Genomic DNA, 17305 nt, shown 5'->3' on the forward strand with positions numbered 1-17305 from the left:
AACTGCAGTTTTGTGTGTGTGTATCTGGCGACTTGTGTGTACTTTTTCAACATTTGGAGGCGTAGGAAAAGGTTTATTTTCTTTTTAAGGCTTACAATCATTTTTCACAGATACAACTATCCAAACTTACACACAAAGATGCTTACACAAATTACAAATACATTTTTACACACGCACAAATATTTTTACACACGCACAAATCCTTTTACACACGCACAAATATTTTTACACACGCACAAATCCTTTTACACACGCACAAATCCTTTTACACACGCACAAATATTTTTACACACGCACAAATCCTTTTACACACGCACAGGTATTTTGGATCTATTTTGTCTCCATAAAAATCTGTAAAACTGGAGGAGTTACAGCCATCTTTGTGTTTGCTGAGGTTACTTTGCTGTGACAGCCATGTTAAACTTGAATAGGGTTAACTCCAAAAGTTAACCAGCAGTTGACTTACTTAGAGTTTCATTAAAATCCACCCCGTGGTTCATGAGATAATTTGATAATGCTCACAGAGATATAAACACATAAGTGCACACGCTCAGACAAACATTATCGCCTGTGAGCAAGAAAATCCTTTTTTTAAACAGAATGCTGTGATGGAGAGGGCATTCAGCCTTTCAGGCTGATGTGAGAGAGCGTCCAACAATTCCAGGAAGTGGCATGATGATGGCAGGTAACACAGGAAGTCCCGACGCCTTCTCAACAAAGAATTATCAGCTTGAATGAGCCTTAAATGGCAGATTATAAACAAGCAAAGACTGGAATTTCAATAAGTCTACTATTCATCAAAAGAACCAGTTTTGAAGGAAATATTTTGAGCTAAAATATAATTAAGCTGTGGAATCTTGTACTCTGGGGGAATCTGAGAGGAAACCAGCAGCTGTGAAACACACAGAGTGAAAGAAAACAAAAATACCCATTTGTATATATAATTTATATATGTACCAAAAGAGTTGTGGAGTAAGAAAAGTTTGTTTGCAAAAGTTTTTAAAATCTTAGATAATTTAAGTTAGAGTGTGACATCATAAGTGTCATTTGAATATTCAGTGGGAAAATCTGTAAAAATCATAAAATCTAAACTGTGATTGTGTAAAACTGTTAAATATATTAAAATGCCTGTTCAGACATGTAAAGTCCAATTTAATGTGACCCATTTAAAGCTTGAAGGATGTTTCTACTGTGAAGTGTGACTGAACTTTAGAGCTCCAAACAATGCTGGGTTTTCTCATTTCTTTTGTCCAAATCCCACCGATTTCCTTTTTTTTTTGTTGTTGCCAATGTTGTGACGTACCACTACCAAAGGTCGTATCAAGCTATTCCTGATTGAACTTGTCTTTTTCAAAGCTGCACAACAATATATACAAATACACACACAAAAAAAATGAACAGTATATTAACTCAAGAAACTGCATTTTCTGTAAAAATGTAGTGTGAATATGAAATGCTGAATGAGTATTAAAACTGGCTAAAGAAACTGAGAAATTGAGTTGTTATAGTGAAAAGAAACACAACACTAGCCATAATCGAAGAAGCAAATTGCCAGATAAGAGCCAAGAGAGGCAAGACACTAAAAGTAGCAAGAGGCGAGCAAAAAGCTAACAGTAGCATAAGCAGACAAAAAGTGAACAATTAAGGAATTGTTTTTTAAGGAATTGAAAAGATCAATGTTTTTCTATAAAGAAAAATATTTGTAATTAAAGTTACAAATTTTGAATAGTATAAAAGTTACAAAAACCAGAAGTCATAGGACCCATTTTCCAAATGAGTTGAACGTTTTGATATATGAACGGCTAAAACAGCTCAAAGTATGCAGAAGTAGTTAGAATGCAAATACTTACTGCAAAATAATAACAATAAAAACAAAAACAGGAAAACTGTGTGAATGATCAGTCAGTTTCGATGCTTTTGTACATAAAAGAAAACAATCAGTTTGAAGGGTTTCATATTATAAAGTACATACAATATAATAAAGATGGATATTGTACCGTATTTTCCGCACTATAGGGCGCACTGGATTATAAAACGCACTGTCAACAAATGGTCCATTTTAGAACTTTTGTCATATAAAGGTGCACCGGACTATAAGGTGCATTAAGTGAAACAAAACAGCCTCCTGTCTTTTCAGAGAATACAGCACTGACGTAAGCATCAAGTATAAACGCCTCCACCGCTCGCTCAGGTCCGTGCACAGAGCCCTGTGTGACTATAACTGAGCTTTAATGCTGCAAGAGGTGCAGCTTTGTAGTTTACCAAAGTCCTACTAAAACATTACAACTTCTTACAGATATAAGGTGCTCCGGATTATAAGGAGCACTGATGTTTTTTGAGAAAATTGAAGGCTTTTAAGAGCACCTTATAGTCCGGAGAATACGGTAATCAAATCAAAGCAGAAGCCTCATAAGAACCAACACATAAAAGAGATGTAATAAAACATTCCATATTTTATGATTACAAATGTATACAGGTAAACATCTGTCTACTGGGTTTATTTTACAGTCAATCATCACGCTAAGTTACTGGCTAAACCAGGGCTGAGTGGATATATTTTGGTTTCTGTCACATTTAGTTTGTTTGAGGAGTTTTACAATGACCCATGTGTTTTAGAGAACGACTCGTTGACCTGAGGTGATTCTGTCACACCTTGTTTAACAGCTTTGTTAAAAAGTCAAAGCCTGAGTAAAGTGGTGCTTTGTTTAATGCCCAGAGAACATTTGGAGAGGGTCTGTGAGCCACGCAGCTGGACTGTGTCACCACTGAAACACTGCTGCCAACATCCCATCAGCGTCCAACCAACCATCACTACTGCTGAAAGACCTTTCCTCTTTGTTTGGCTTTACCCGCGTGTGAAGATACCTCAGGTTGGCCAACTTTCATGCCTGCTAGTCACATTTAAAAATAGTCCTTTCGAAAAGTCTCGGAAAATATGTCAGGACAACCAACCGCAGCCAGTAAAAAAAAAGAGTCATCCAAAAGAAATGAAATCAAATTAAAAATGGCATTCCTAGCATTCCTTGCATATTACCCACCATCTTTCATGGTAGAATTTTAGACCAAGAGCATCCCTAGAAGAAGTGACAGATGTAGCTGTTTTTGTCAAATCTTGATAGTAAAGGTTTGTGTGATCTAATGCAGTGTTGTGAGATGTCAGACTCAGAGTGTGTGTTGTGCATAACTCTCAGCTACTATCGTGTCAAATTTTATCTCCAGATTTGTTAAATTGGCTGAGTTAGAGCCATTGTTGATTAGCAGTGGTGTTCATCTTAAACTGGACTGACCCCCAAAAATAATCAGTTGTAGATGTACGTCCAAATATTACTTTCTGAAACTTTTATTAAAATATATCCTGTGTTTCATGACATATTTTACTAATAGACAAACAGTCTAATAAGCAGATAAATAGTCAGGCAGTGTGTAGTGTAATGTGTGTGTTTAATGTCAGTTGGCTGTGATAGGGTGGCACAGTGGAGCAGTGGTTGGGGCTGTCGCCGCCCAGCAAAAAGGTTCCAGGATCCAGGATCGCATCCCGGCCTGAGACCTTTCTGGGTGACGTTTACATGTTTCCACTTTCCTCCCACAGACCAGAGACATGCCATGTTAGGTTAACTGATAGATGTGAGTGAGACCAAGAATGGTTGTTTGTCTCTATGTGTCCCTGTCCAGGGTGTCCCCCACCTCTCTCACAGTGACTGCTGGAGACAGGCACCAGCTCCTGGCTGTGATAGCTAACCTGAGTCGAGTTGGCTCCAAACATGAACAATTGGTTCATCCTATGATTATTTCTTGAAACCTTCATTAAAATCTGTTCTGTGGTTCATGAGATATTTTGATAACAAACAGAGCTGACTCCAAACAGGTAATGGCAGAACTTTGAACAAAGATCTTGTGCATGCTCAGAGTCTGTGCATGTTGGGGGATCAGTCTTAGCTACAACCACACTAAATTGTAGGACAATATCTTTAAAATTGAGTAAGTCACAGCTATTTTTGTGTGTTTTAAGGTCAGCTGGTTGTGACAACCATTTTGACTTGGGTTGACACCAAAAGTTATTCTGTTGTAGATGTACAGCTACAGATTATGTTCTGCAAGTTTTATTAAAATGCTGATAACAGACACACAAAGGCAAAAACACATTATCACATGCCTTTGTCTTTCGGTGATGATAAATACAAAACAGTAAGTAAACGATCTTCAGTCAAGCCAAACATTACAGTCACTCTTGCTCCTTCTGCCACTACAAGGAAACTACTTCAGATGTATCCACCAGTGAATTCCACTGAGTGCATCAGATAAAGTGCAGTTATGGCCCACAGTCATTATTATGGGTTGTGTAAACCACATACAATCTGACAAAAATGATTACGTTTTTTCAAAATATCAAAGCACTGCCCTTTTAAGAGCAGTGCTAAAAGGCAATGTTAAAAGTGATGTGGGGAAAACCCACAAGGGTTCCTGAGACACGTGAATCACTGAAACCATAACATTAATTCATGCTGTTCTCCACCCCGTGTTCTGACTTCTTTATAAACAAAGATGGATAAACACTCCAGCTGCTGCTCTGCTAGCAACTTCCAAGCAATTTGACTTTGTACACTTTGAAATGTTGCAGTAAATCCATCTAGTCATTTTAACCGTTTAACAGTGTTTATATTTAACCAACCCATACCTCACCATTTAGAGCCAGTGCTACCTGACCAGTCCTCATGGCACAAACCCTCCACTTTGTTAAGAGAAAGTGCTCCTTCTTTTAAGGATCAAAGACTACTTCATTTTTTCATTTAGTGAAAAGGAACAGTGCAGATTAATGAACATGGGTTTACCCTGTAAATGGGCTAGATTTAGTCATGGGACTAAATTTTATCTGCAGTTTCAGGACAGCTGATATAAAGTACATACAAACAAACAATGGCTAATAGCACACATGCACTAGTAAGATCATGTATGTACTTACATACAAAATACAATTTCAGCAGCGTTTATAGAGCAATCAATGGAAGACTCTTATGGTTGACGTAAACTATTCTAATATTTCCAACCTTTGACTGATAACAGTTTGTCCAAATGTCATGCGTTTTTATGGCACTTAGTAACCTTTAGTGGTTGCCCTGGTACAAACGCCACTTCAAGTCCTCTTAAAAAAAAAATTAAGAAAAGGTCCATGCTTCCACTACTGTTCGTAAAACTGGGGCATTGAAGAAATACATGATCACAGCTATAGCCCAGATATTTGTGAACCAAGACATGTTCTAACAATATGACACGATTAACATTGAATGGCTGATATGTAAACTTATTAAATCCTGGTTTGACTATTTGGAAACAGAACATAATCTAGCAGCACTGTCTGTACAGCTATGGAGGTCATAGCTCACTGTACCTGGAAATGTGATCCATTTTAATCTCTGCGTGAATTTGTTAAGACACACACACACACTGCAGAGACTCATATACTTATTTGCCTGTTGTTGTGTTTCCACCCTGCAATAACTACAAAGAGTGTCTGAGAATGTAAATGTAGGTCTTGTGCATAAACAGCAGCACCTGACAGATAATGAACACTTATCTAAAGCCGACTATGGAAGTGAAGTCAGAACAAAGGTCCCATTGTTAGTTTCAAGTTCCTCCTGGATCCTACCTGTTGCACAATGATACTGAGAACGACAGAACCAGGGAAAAGTGTCCTTGCATGATGCTGCACTGTTTATCTTTGTTTCCACTTTCAGGCCCAGTTCACACGTGAATGACTTACTGAAAACATTACAGATTTTTTCATGTTGACTGTAAAAATGTTCACGTTCACACAGTAATGTTGTGATCACAAATGCTATTTAGACAAAATTGTAGTATTGTAGTTTCCTTGCCAGATCACCAGCTGGCACTGTGGTTTTTGTATTTCAAGCATTTAAAATGGTGAATACATGAATGCATCTCTGCTGATTGAGGAGATGGTGCAGCACATACATGTTTTGTGTGAGAAGCTCGGATAAACTGGAAAAATAAAGATCACTCTGCTGTCCACAACTGTCACAGCTGTTGATCTGCTCGTGTATGTGCAGAATAACTACTGACTGTCTGCAACGAAAGTGTGCATGTGCGAACACTTCTGCTTTCATGAAAGTTGCGTTTTTACATGAAAGAATGCTGAGAGTTTCAAAAAAACTTCCAGTCTGAGACCTGAATTTTAAAAGTTTTGGTCTCTGAAAAAACATCCCTGTTGTTGTGCAGACGAACGGTCAAAATGCAACAGAATTGTTCAGATTTGACAACAAACAGCGTAGTGTAAACTGGGCCTCAGTTCAGAGTTACTTTCACACATGACTCAGGGTTCTAATGAAAAATGAGAAAATGAAAGCAAGAAATTCTGCAACAATGTGGAACGACTCCTCAAGCAAGATTTTATCTTGCTATTCCTCACTTGTAAGTTATTTTATTATCTCTAAACACTGATAGGCGGCCTTTGTTAGCCTGCTGCAAACAAAGCAGACAGCGCAGGGCAGGGGACAGAAGTTAGGCCTTGATAGAACATCGGCTCTGCCTTTCTTGGATTTTTATTTAGACCAAATTAGCTGATGCAAGACGTTTCTTAACTATAAAGTGTCAGGTACATTCAGGTGCTGGTCAATTTGTACGTTTGCCAAGCGGCATCTTACTTTTCCAGCTTTAGCTTCTCTTCATTGGCTTCCTGTAAAATTCAGAATAAATTTTAAAATCTGACTTCTAACATACAAAGCTCTCAATCATCTAGCACCATCTTATTGTTCCATATTTTCCTAACAGAGCAGCTCGCTCTCAGACTGCAGGTTTACTTGTGGTTCCTAGAGTTTCTAAAAGTAGAACAGGAGGCAGAGCAGGTTCCTCTTAGGTGGAACCAACTTCCAGTTTCTGTCCATGAGGCTGACACCCCGTCTACTTTAAGAACAGGCTGAAGAATTTCCGTTTTGATAAATCCTATAGTTTGGGTTGGCTTGGGATTCCTGAGTTATCCCCTAGTTATGCTATAGGCTAATACTGTTGGAGGACAAACGGACCACATTTCCTCACTCTGGTGTCTTTACTACCTCTAATCTCTGGGTCTGTCTAACCAGACAGACCCAGTATAGAGCACAGTATTAAAATAAAGTATTAAAATTTGGCATCTGCTTTTCTGTCACTGAGTGTTCTTGGAATTTTCAAAAGCAATGCACTTTAAACAAGGTAGAGAACACCCCCCAAAATTACTTTATTTAATGTATTAATTTAATGCATTTCTGAAAAAGAAAAAAAAAGCAACAAACTAAGAAAAGGGGTGTCACTGATTGTAAGAAAGCTTTGTTTTTATAACTAAATACCTCCAGCATTAAGACAGTAAATAGGCAGGAAGTTGCCCAATATGACTGAGTCAGAAACCTAATTTCTCACGGTAAAAAAAGACAAGGAGGGAGGTTTGGAGCCACTCCTTTTAACTAAACCTGCAACCCGAATATCCCACAGACAAGATCCAAACATGTTATGGAATGAAAAGAAATGTTCAGTTTAACTACTGCGTGTGTGTGTGTGTGTGTGTGTGTGTGTGTGTGTGTGTGTGTGTGTCTACTGAACTAATCGTCACTATGTTTCCTCTTGTTGGATCAGTGTTTCCTACCAGCTATGTGTTTGTTGTGGGTGGTAACTGTAACCACTGCAACTTACAAACTGTAATGCCAGGTTATCAACAAGGGAGGAAAACACACTAAATCATATGGACAACATGAGAGGAGAGTACAGGACTACACCTCGCCCACACTTTGACATCCGACCATGCTGACTTTTTAAAATTTTTTTATTAAATCAGGCAAACAAGCAACTGCATGAACAAGGCCCCCACTAAAAGGAACTCTGATCCTGTGTGGACTGCAGAATCTAAACATAGGATTCAGGACTGCTTTCAACACACCTAGGGGGATGATTTAAGACAATATTGTAGTACTATTCTAGCATCTACAAATAAGCAGATTAAAAGGCTAACCAATTTTGGCTTAAAAGATATATTGCTATATTGGCCATCAGCTACCCTGATTTCCAAAAATCTACATCAAATCATTGGTCTACATCTAGTAGGATCTCACTGTGCTGTGACTGTTTGATACAACTCATCGACTGTAAATTGCGAGAAAATACGCAAATTTTCCATTGCACTCTCACTGAACTTTGAGTGTTTGCAACCAATGGACCAGCGAGCTGAGTAGGTGTATGTTGAACAACTAAATTAAAAAAAAAATAAAAAATCACAGGCTATTTTTGTGTGCACAGCTTGCAAAACTGCCTTCTTGGCTGTAAACAACATTTTGTTGCCCACCTTTTTTTTTAATAATCATTCATCATCGCTACGGTTTCTAGACCTGGACATTTGCCTCATATGTTTTCCATCAGAGGAGAGCTTCTGTGCAGGAGTCAAAATATAGCTCTAGTGTTCCCAGGCTGAGACAGTTTGGATATGCTAAAAACAAACAACAAAAAACAAAAACAAAACAAAAAAACATTGAGAAGGGTTCAAGATGCCTTTGTCAACTTTGCGACTATATTGAGAAAAAAAAAAAAATGTTGCACACATCTCTTGAGAAAACTAAGAACAACCACAAACATTGCGAGACGTTCTTCCTCATGAATGCTGTTTGCCAACTAGTCTCAACCTACCTCGAGGACAGTACTATGAACCTGGAGGACAGCTCAACAGTCTCCAGTTACATTAGTACCTGCACCGACCTCACTCCACACATCCAGTTCTATCCAAACAAACCATGGATCAACTCCAAGGCTCGCTCCCAGGCACATGCCTCAGGCAACACCAGTGAGTACAAATCAAGATATGTTTGTTTCTGTTAAAACCTGTCAGTGTAATATGTCATGTGTTCTTGATTGTCAGAGGCTGTATATAACTCATACTTTACCAGGCATTTAGTTTCTCGTAATCACTTAAAATGCCACTAGTTGAGGTATTTTTAGTTTTATAGATTGCACCATGAGGACAGTTGCCTTTTGGTATCTTTGTTATAAGTCATTTATTCTTCTGTGAATCAATATTTGAAAAAATAAATGAGTTTTGCTAATTATTTGGTAAGACTTACCATCATTTGAATGTCTGACACAATCCTGGAGCACAGCATGCCACTTCTGCTGCTCTTTCTCTGTCGCCACACAGAAGTAGTAGTGACGGGCGTAAGGATGCCACAGAATCAGAGGGAATTGGTTTGGAAACTTTAGGAAGGGTGAACTCCCCACCTTGGCTTTCACATCTGGAAAAAAATGTGAAAAACCATTAAGTTTCAAGTATTTGCAACTTTCATCCATTTGCTGCATCAATGGTCAGGTAAAGGAGGTAACAGGTCCAGGAGGGTAACCCAGATGTTCCTCTCCTCAGTGACACACTCAAACTCCTTCATGATCCAAACTTCATGACCATAGGTTAGAATGGGACTGTAGATGGCCCAGTAAATCAAGAGCTTTGTCTTTTGGCTCAGCTACTTCTTCACCACAATAGACCAAAAGCAGCACCTTCATTACTGAAGATGAGGCCCTGATCCATGGATCCATCTCCCGCTCCATCCTACTACCACTTGTGAACAAAACGTCCAGATAACTGAACTCCTCAGGTAGAGGCAAACACTCATCCCCCACCCAGAGGGAGCATTCCATATTTTTTTAAGTTTAGAAAAATGGCCTCAGTCTCTTAAGAGCTGACACTCATCCCAGCTGCCTCACGCTCTGCTGCAAACCACCCCAGTGCACACTGTAGGTCAAGGCCATAAGATGCCAACAGAACCACATCATCTGCAAAAAGCAGAGATGAGACCATGAGGTTCTCAAATCTGACACCATTCTCCCACAACTGCACCTTGAGATCGTGCCCATGATCAGAGAACAAGAGCAGCCCTGGTGGGGTCCAACCCACACCAACAACAAGTTCAACTTTGTGCCAAGGATGCAAACACAGCTCTCGCTTTGGTTATACAGGGACTGGATAGCCCTTAAAAGTGGCTCCAGAACCCAATATTACTGCAGAATCCCTTTCAGAATGCCTCTGGGAACATGGTCAGAAGCTTTCTACCAAATCCACAGAACATATGTAGACTGGAAAATCAAACTCCCATGACCCCATTAGCAACTCCACAAGGGTAAAGATCTGGTCCATAGTTCCACAGACCAGATGAGTCACTCTGCTCCTCCTGTTTAAACTTTCTAAAGAAGGTTGTGAGGTGTGGTTCCTTATAAACTATAACTATATAACTACAACTCTAGGAATACAATCATTTTATAAAAATGTGAAACATTTCACAATTATCAGACTGAAACACTGCTGCCCCAGCTTCTATTGCTTTACTTACCAGGTAGGCTGTTATTAATTAGATCAAGGTACTCTTCCATAGAAGTCAGCACTTTGTAGCCGGCACAGTTAATGGTTCCTTTGGGATTGAGGCGTTTGTCAAAGGACTGGGAGGAAAAGCAGAGCACAACATAACCACATCAGAAAATTATACCAACTTCACATAACCGTACAGCTGCTTCTCTTACCGATTTGCTGTCGTAATAGCTGATATTGTAAGAGTCTGGGATGAAAAAGAAGCGGTTCTTCCATTTCTTGTTCTCTTCAAGGTTCTGAAGCAGGGATCCAGAAAAGATGGACTTGTTCTCCAAAGGAATCTGTGAAAGGTGATAAAATTCTGTTCAAAACTGAAGCACATCACAAATTATAACCCATTCTTTATAAAAAGCCACACATAACTGCAACATTAAATATGACTGACTCATACTTTTTGCATCTATCATCCTTTAATGTCATGAAACACCGAATGCTATAAATAGAGGGGGGCATTTTTCCTCAACATTTGTGCTGTGAAGTGGTTAGCACCGTCAGCTCACAGCAAGAAGCTTGCAGGTTCCTCTTGGCCTTTCTGGGTGCAGTTTATATGATCTCCCCAGGCATGTGTTGGTTTTCTCAAAGTACTCCAGTTTCCTCCCACAGACCAAAAACATGCATGTAAAGGTAAGTGGTAGGTGTGAGTGAGCCTGTGAATGGTTGTTTGTCTCCATGTGTCCCTGTGATGGACTTGTGACCTGTCCAAGGTGTCCCCCCCCTCACTCGGTGGAGATGGGCACCAGCCCCCCGTGACCCAGAAAGGTTCCCAATTGTCTTAATGCTAACTATGTTCAATTTAAAGCCTATGAATTGTTTAAAATGCTTAGAGTTACAGACTTTCTAATGACATATGGATTAATGCTGACATTATCAAAATACATTTCAACTTATATTTTTTCTTCTTTACCAGATTAGACAATTTCTTAAGCAATGGATTGCCAGACAATATGTTCTTTTTGCCATTGTCTTTATAATGACAACATTTTGAACCATATATCACTGAATATTTCTCAACCTCAAAAACAATCTTTCCTCATTCGTTTTCACATTTTGATATGAAGTGTGCTACAACTAAACAAGAGGAGGAGGACTGTCAATAAAAGAACAAAGGAAGAGCTGCTTTGGGAACCCGGATGTCCAAGCTGGGAGTAAGTATATGATGTATTTTTTCATGTGCGGCAGTGCTTGAAAACAGAACAATATCTACAAATATTGCCAGAGACAGCAGCATAAAGCACTGGTTGAAAAAAAGGGGAGGCCACCAGTGTGTTTTACCTTTAAGAGTTCTCCTTATCCAAGTAAATTTACTCAGAGTTTATGAATAAGTCAGTTTTCTGAGGTTCACAGAGCAAAGCTATTTAACAATGAATTAAGAAATAAATAAATAAGTCACACTGATTTTCATCATTGTATTGTCATTACTTGAACTGCTCAGAGTGCTACTGAGACTCAGCAAAAAGCCACTGTATTTATAGATGGTGATTATTTTTTAAAATAAGGTGTACTTTTTGCTAAATTACTTTCTACTGAAATAAAATCTACATTTCACTTTCAGAGCCATAGGTCTTGTCTGTGAACTTGGTTCCCCCTTCACAATAACCCAGGGTAATTCTGCGTTCAATTAATCCTTTCCAGAAGAATACAGTTTTGTCTACTTTTGCTCTGCTTCATAGGGTGACGTGATACATGCATAAGGCTGTAAGCCACAATCATTTTAAAGCCAGTAAACAGCTCCTTGGTGTGCATGGTGGTAGATAAGTTAATGTTATAACTGGAGCTGTGACGGTGCCGAGAGGTGGAGCAGAATACTGTACCTTGCGGTGTAATAGTTGTGGTTGCGGACCACCTCCTCCCTCTATGTCGAAGCGAACTTTGTTAAAGAGAGCCACGGCATACTGCTGCTCATACAGACGCCCGAACTCTCCCATCACCGTCTCAGTCCGAGCTGCAACACAAACACAGAGTTTTAGTTGTACAGATTCTATGTTGAACGGACACTTACTTCTTCAGGTGTTGACTGTCATCTAAGTTGAAACCCTACGGGGGCAGACTGAATAGGTGGTCACAGCTACTGGGCTCTTGAGCCTGGTCACCCCTACCACCAACAACACAGACCAGCCAAGTACTCATAATCAAGTTGTGACAAAAACTTTTAATCATAAATGTATTTAAATCAGGTTATACAACACACATCCCTCAATTATATACAAATGTATACTGAACTGATTAAACAAGTTATTAAAAAAACTTTACAGGATCTCTATTATGAACAGACTTACTTCAAACATTGCTTTTAATGTGTGTCGAATTAAGGCCCGCCTAAACTACTTCCCATACTTTCAAAAACAGGTTTCTACAAATACTTATTAATGTAAAGAAAAATATAATTTCTGTTTTTGGTGCATTTGTGTGGACTTAAAAACAAGAGCCTTTGCAAAACAATGACATAGGAGCCTACTTTGAACATGCCCACTATTATGACCCAAAACAACAACAAAGCCATTTTTAAACCAGTTTTTCTGCAGCCGTCTCATTTTACCCAGATCTTGTCACTGCTGGTAATAAAATTTAACCAATTTCTAGGGGGAAAAAGAAGTTACAATTCTTTTGGGAAAATATTTCCTCAAAGTAAGAATATTCTGATTTTGATATGATGTTAATATAAACAATTCTGCCACATAGTGATGTAGTATGTATTATTAATTTCACTGACAAAATATTTGTCAGTTTTATTTTTTTTTTCCTGGATGAAAATGAGGCAATAAATAAAACCTCACGAGGATTCAAACTATGACAAAAGCTAATGACATGTTTTTTGACCCCCCCCCAAAAAAAAAAAAAGTTGAAAATTTCGGACTGTGACAAAATCCAATCAGATCTAATTGTGTTGGGCAGGAAGTTGAGCAGATATCCAATTAAAACTAATTTCTGAAACAGAAGACCATGATCCGTCCACAGGAAGACTGTACAACTTAGCTGTTGTGCTTCCTCCTCAACTAAAGACTTAAACAACTGGAAGAAACAACAGACGACAGAAATGGACATACAGTGGTGTGAAAAAGTGTTTGCCCCCTTCCTCATTTCCTGTTTTTTTGCATGTTTGTCACACTTAAGTGTTTCGGAACATCAAACCAATTTAAACAATAGTCAAGGACAACACAAGTAAACACAAAATGCAATTTGTAAATGAAGGCGTTTATTATTAAAGGAGAAAAAAAATCCAAACCATCATGGCCCTATGTGAAAAAGTGATTGCCCCCTAAACCTAATAACTGGTTGGGCCACCCTTAGCAGCAACAACTGCAACCAAGCGTTTGCGATAACTTGCAATGAGTCTTTTACAGCGTTCTGGAGGAATTTTGGCCCACTCATCTTTGCAGAATTGTTCTAATTCAGTTACATTAGAGGGTTTTCGAGCATGAACGGCCTTTTTAAGGTCATACCACAACATCTCAATAGGATTCAGGTCAGGACTTTGGCTAGGCCACTCCAAAGTCTTCATTTTGTTTTTCTTCAGCCATTCAGTGGTGGACTTGCTGGTGTGTTTAGGATCATTGTCCTGCTGCAGAACCCAAGTTCGTTTCAGCTTGAGTTCACGAACAGATGGTCGGACATTCTCCTTCAGGATCTTTTGGTAGACAGCAGAATTCATAGTTCCATTTATCACAGCAAGTCTTCCAGGTCCTGACGCAGCAAAACAGCCCCAGACCATCACACTGCCACCACCATATTTTACTGTTGGTATAATGTTCTTTTTCTGAAATGCAGTGTTCCTTTTACGCCAGATGTAATGGGACACACACCTTCCAAAGAGTTCCACTTTTGTCTCATCGGTCCACAGAATGTTTTCCCAAAAGTCTTGGGGATCATCAAGATGTGTTTTGGAAAAATTGAGACGAGCTTTAATGTTCTTTTTGCTCAGCAGTGGTTTTCTTCTTGGAACTCTGCCATGCAGGCCATTTTTGCCCAGTCTTTTTCTGATGGTGGAGTCATGAACACTGACCTTAACTGAGGCAAGTGAGGCCTGCAGTTCTTTGGACGTTGTTGTGGGGTCTTTTGTGACCTCTTGGATGAGTCGTCGCTGCGCTCTTGGGGTAATTTTGGGCGGGCGGCCACTCCTGGGAAGGTTCACCACTGTTCCATGTCTTCGCCATTTGTGGATAATGGCTCTCACTGTGGTTCGCTGGATTCCCAAAGCTTTGGAAATGGCTTTATAACCCTTTCCAGAATGATAGATCTTAATTACTTTCTTTCTCAATTGTTCCTGAATTTCTTTGGATCTCGGCATGATGTGTAGCTTTTAAGGATCTTTTGGTGGACTTTACTGTGTCAGGCAGCTCCTATTTAAGTGATGTCTTGATTGACAACAGGTGTGGCAATAATCAGGCCTGGGTGTGGCTAGAGAAATTGAACTCAGGTGTTAAAAACCACAGTTATAGTATATTTTAACAAGGGGGGCAATCACTTTTTCACACAGGGCCATGATGGTTTGGATTTTTTTTCTCCTTTAATAATAAACGCCTTCATTTACAAATTGCATTTTGTGTTTACTTGTGTTGTCCTTGACTATTATTTAAATTGGTTTGATGTTCCGAAACACTTAAGTGTGACAAACATGCAAAAAAACAGGAAATGTGGAAGGGGGCAAACACTTTTTCACACCACTGTATTTTACAATAAATGCCAAGTTAAACAAGAAGCTGTATAATCTGTATGAGGCAAGAGTCGCCGATAAAACATGAACGTTGAGATAATTGAACAACAATCCATGTAAAGGTAGACTGCTAAAGCTAATGCTACATCCTTTATGTTTAAACACTGATGCGTTTTTACTACAAGGCTACATACAGAAAGATGCCTCTGCTGTTGTTCAGTTAATTGTACTTAAATGCCAACAAAATTAACATTTGACAAGTGTAAGAAATATAAGTGGTGTCAAATAAAATCAGATTGTTTTCATGCACCCCTTTAAACAATGCTAAGTGGAGTAATGTGGCCTGAGTTATTCGTTTTAAGGTTTTTTTGTACAAGTGTGGCTGTTTCAGTTATCTTGTTTACTTTAAAGTGTAACATTCACATGATTTATCAGAAACTGTCTGTGAGGTCACTGAATCAATTTGGAGTCAAAAGAAAATTATGTACCGTATTTTCTGCACTATAGGGTGCATTGGATTATCAGACGCACTGTCAATAAATGGTCCATTTTCGAGCTTTTGTCATATATAAAGGTGCACCGGACTATAAGGTGCATCGTGCACCTCCCAATTTTTGTAACTTTGTGCGGACTGCACACCACGTTCTATTCAAAATGGAGGATTTCGGTGCTCTAGCAGAGCTGGTTCTCCTGTATCAGCATCTCTATGATCCCTCTATGAGAGATCACAGAGATAATCAAACGGTTCAAAGCTCACAGAAGAATACTGCACCAACGTAAGCATCAAGTATAAACGCCTCCACCGCTCGCTCAGGTCCGTGCACAGAGCCCTGTGTGACTATAACTGAGCCTTAATGCTGCAAGAGGTGCAGCTTTGTAGTTTACCAAAGTCCTACTAAAACATCACAACTTCTTACATATATAAGGTGCTCCGGATTATAAGGAGCACTGATGTTTTTTGAGAAAATTGAAGGCTTTTAAGAGTGCCTTATAGTCCGAAAAATATGGTACTTTTGCAAGGCAGGTGTGTGTACACCTAAGGCAGACTGGAAAAAACAACAAAACAAACAATCAAAACACATTCAGATAAATAATGTGCTACTCAAGTATAAAGATATCAATTTTTGTTCCAATCCAATGAAAGAGCTGGACTCAGCCTGGCAACTAATAGAAAACCTTTAGATCAATCTCTACATGCCACTGCAGGATGATCACTTACTCCAGAATCAATTACAAAAAATCCAAACCTGCTGGTTTAACTTTAGAAAAATTCCTACATAGGAACTGACACTGTGCTAATTTTCACACAGTGTCATGTTTCAGTCACTTTGGATCTGCTTACATTCCTTGGTTAAATACTTTCCTTGACCCTAACTGTGACTTTTTATGGTCTGACCAAGTCATTGCGCAAACATTAAAAAAATTTAACACTGTAGAGCCTAGTGTTTTGGGCTGTGAGGGAAGTGAATGTTCTACAATCTGACCGTGTAAACAGATGATCCACAGTCATCTGGAATTTAACACAACAAACAATAATACATTTTACTGCTTCTGTTGCTTATAATTTAGAACTTCTGCCCATTAACTAGTCTGTTTCTCTTTAATAGCAATACATATGAAATTTCCAAGTTTCCATGGCACAGTATTATTAGACTTTAACATCATCATTAAAAAATTGTGTTTCATTTCATTTTTTCCAAGATTATCATAATTCTCTGGTGCTTATACTTTACACCTGTTATGTTAGATGCATGTGATGCCAAACAGCTCCAATTATACATTTACTGCTGAATAAATTCTCCTACATTTACTCATTTAGAAGAGCAACCTTTGTTTCCTTGTAAATATAGTTCTTTAACAGCCATTTCTACTGAATTTAAATGTAAAGACTGTATTGTTTTAAGTATTTAAAACAATACAGTCACCAGATTTTTACCATCACAAAAACATGTATTTTGCTGTATTTTCTTTCCCTCTCCAAATACAGTTACTTTAGTCTTATCACCATTTTTAAATTCCATTTTACACAAAATTCAACCAACCAATTGTCTTGATGATGATTTACAATTGTACAATCTGCATACAATCAATCCATAAGTTCATCAACTGCTATAGCAATAAATTGAACATACACACAACCATTCAATAATAAATGTTCCTCTAAATCATTTAGATATAAAGCCAATAGTAGTAATGATATTACAAGATGAATTAAGGACAACACCACATTGAAAAAATGACTTCCCAAATGTAAAAAGACAAAGAAAACA

At 38.6% G+C, this 17305-nt stretch overlaps 1 protein-coding gene across 1 annotated transcript in view; it reads right to left on the minus strand.

Moving 5' to 3' along the window:
• Window positions 1-17305, minus strand: part of niban2b (niban apoptosis regulator 2b) — a 49047-nt gene that overhangs the window by 11692 nt on the left and 20050 nt on the right. Inside the window, exons 2-5 of the mRNA XM_017432719.3 lie at window positions 12196-12326; window positions 10537-10665; window positions 10350-10455; window positions 9093-9260 (exon numbers count right to left, since the gene is read on the minus strand). Of these exons, the coding sequence (XP_017288208.1) occupies window positions 9093-9260; window positions 10350-10455; window positions 10537-10665; window positions 12196-12326 (534 nt within the window). The remainder of the gene's footprint in view (window positions 1-9092; window positions 9261-10349; window positions 10456-10536; window positions 10666-12195; window positions 12327-17305) is intronic.

Source organism: Kryptolebias marmoratus, linkage group LG1, assembly GCF_001649575.2.
Source record: "Kryptolebias marmoratus isolate JLee-2015 linkage group LG1, ASM164957v2, whole genome shotgun sequence".
Lineage (NCBI taxonomy): Eukaryota > Metazoa > Chordata > Actinopteri > Cyprinodontiformes > Rivulidae > Kryptolebias > Kryptolebias marmoratus.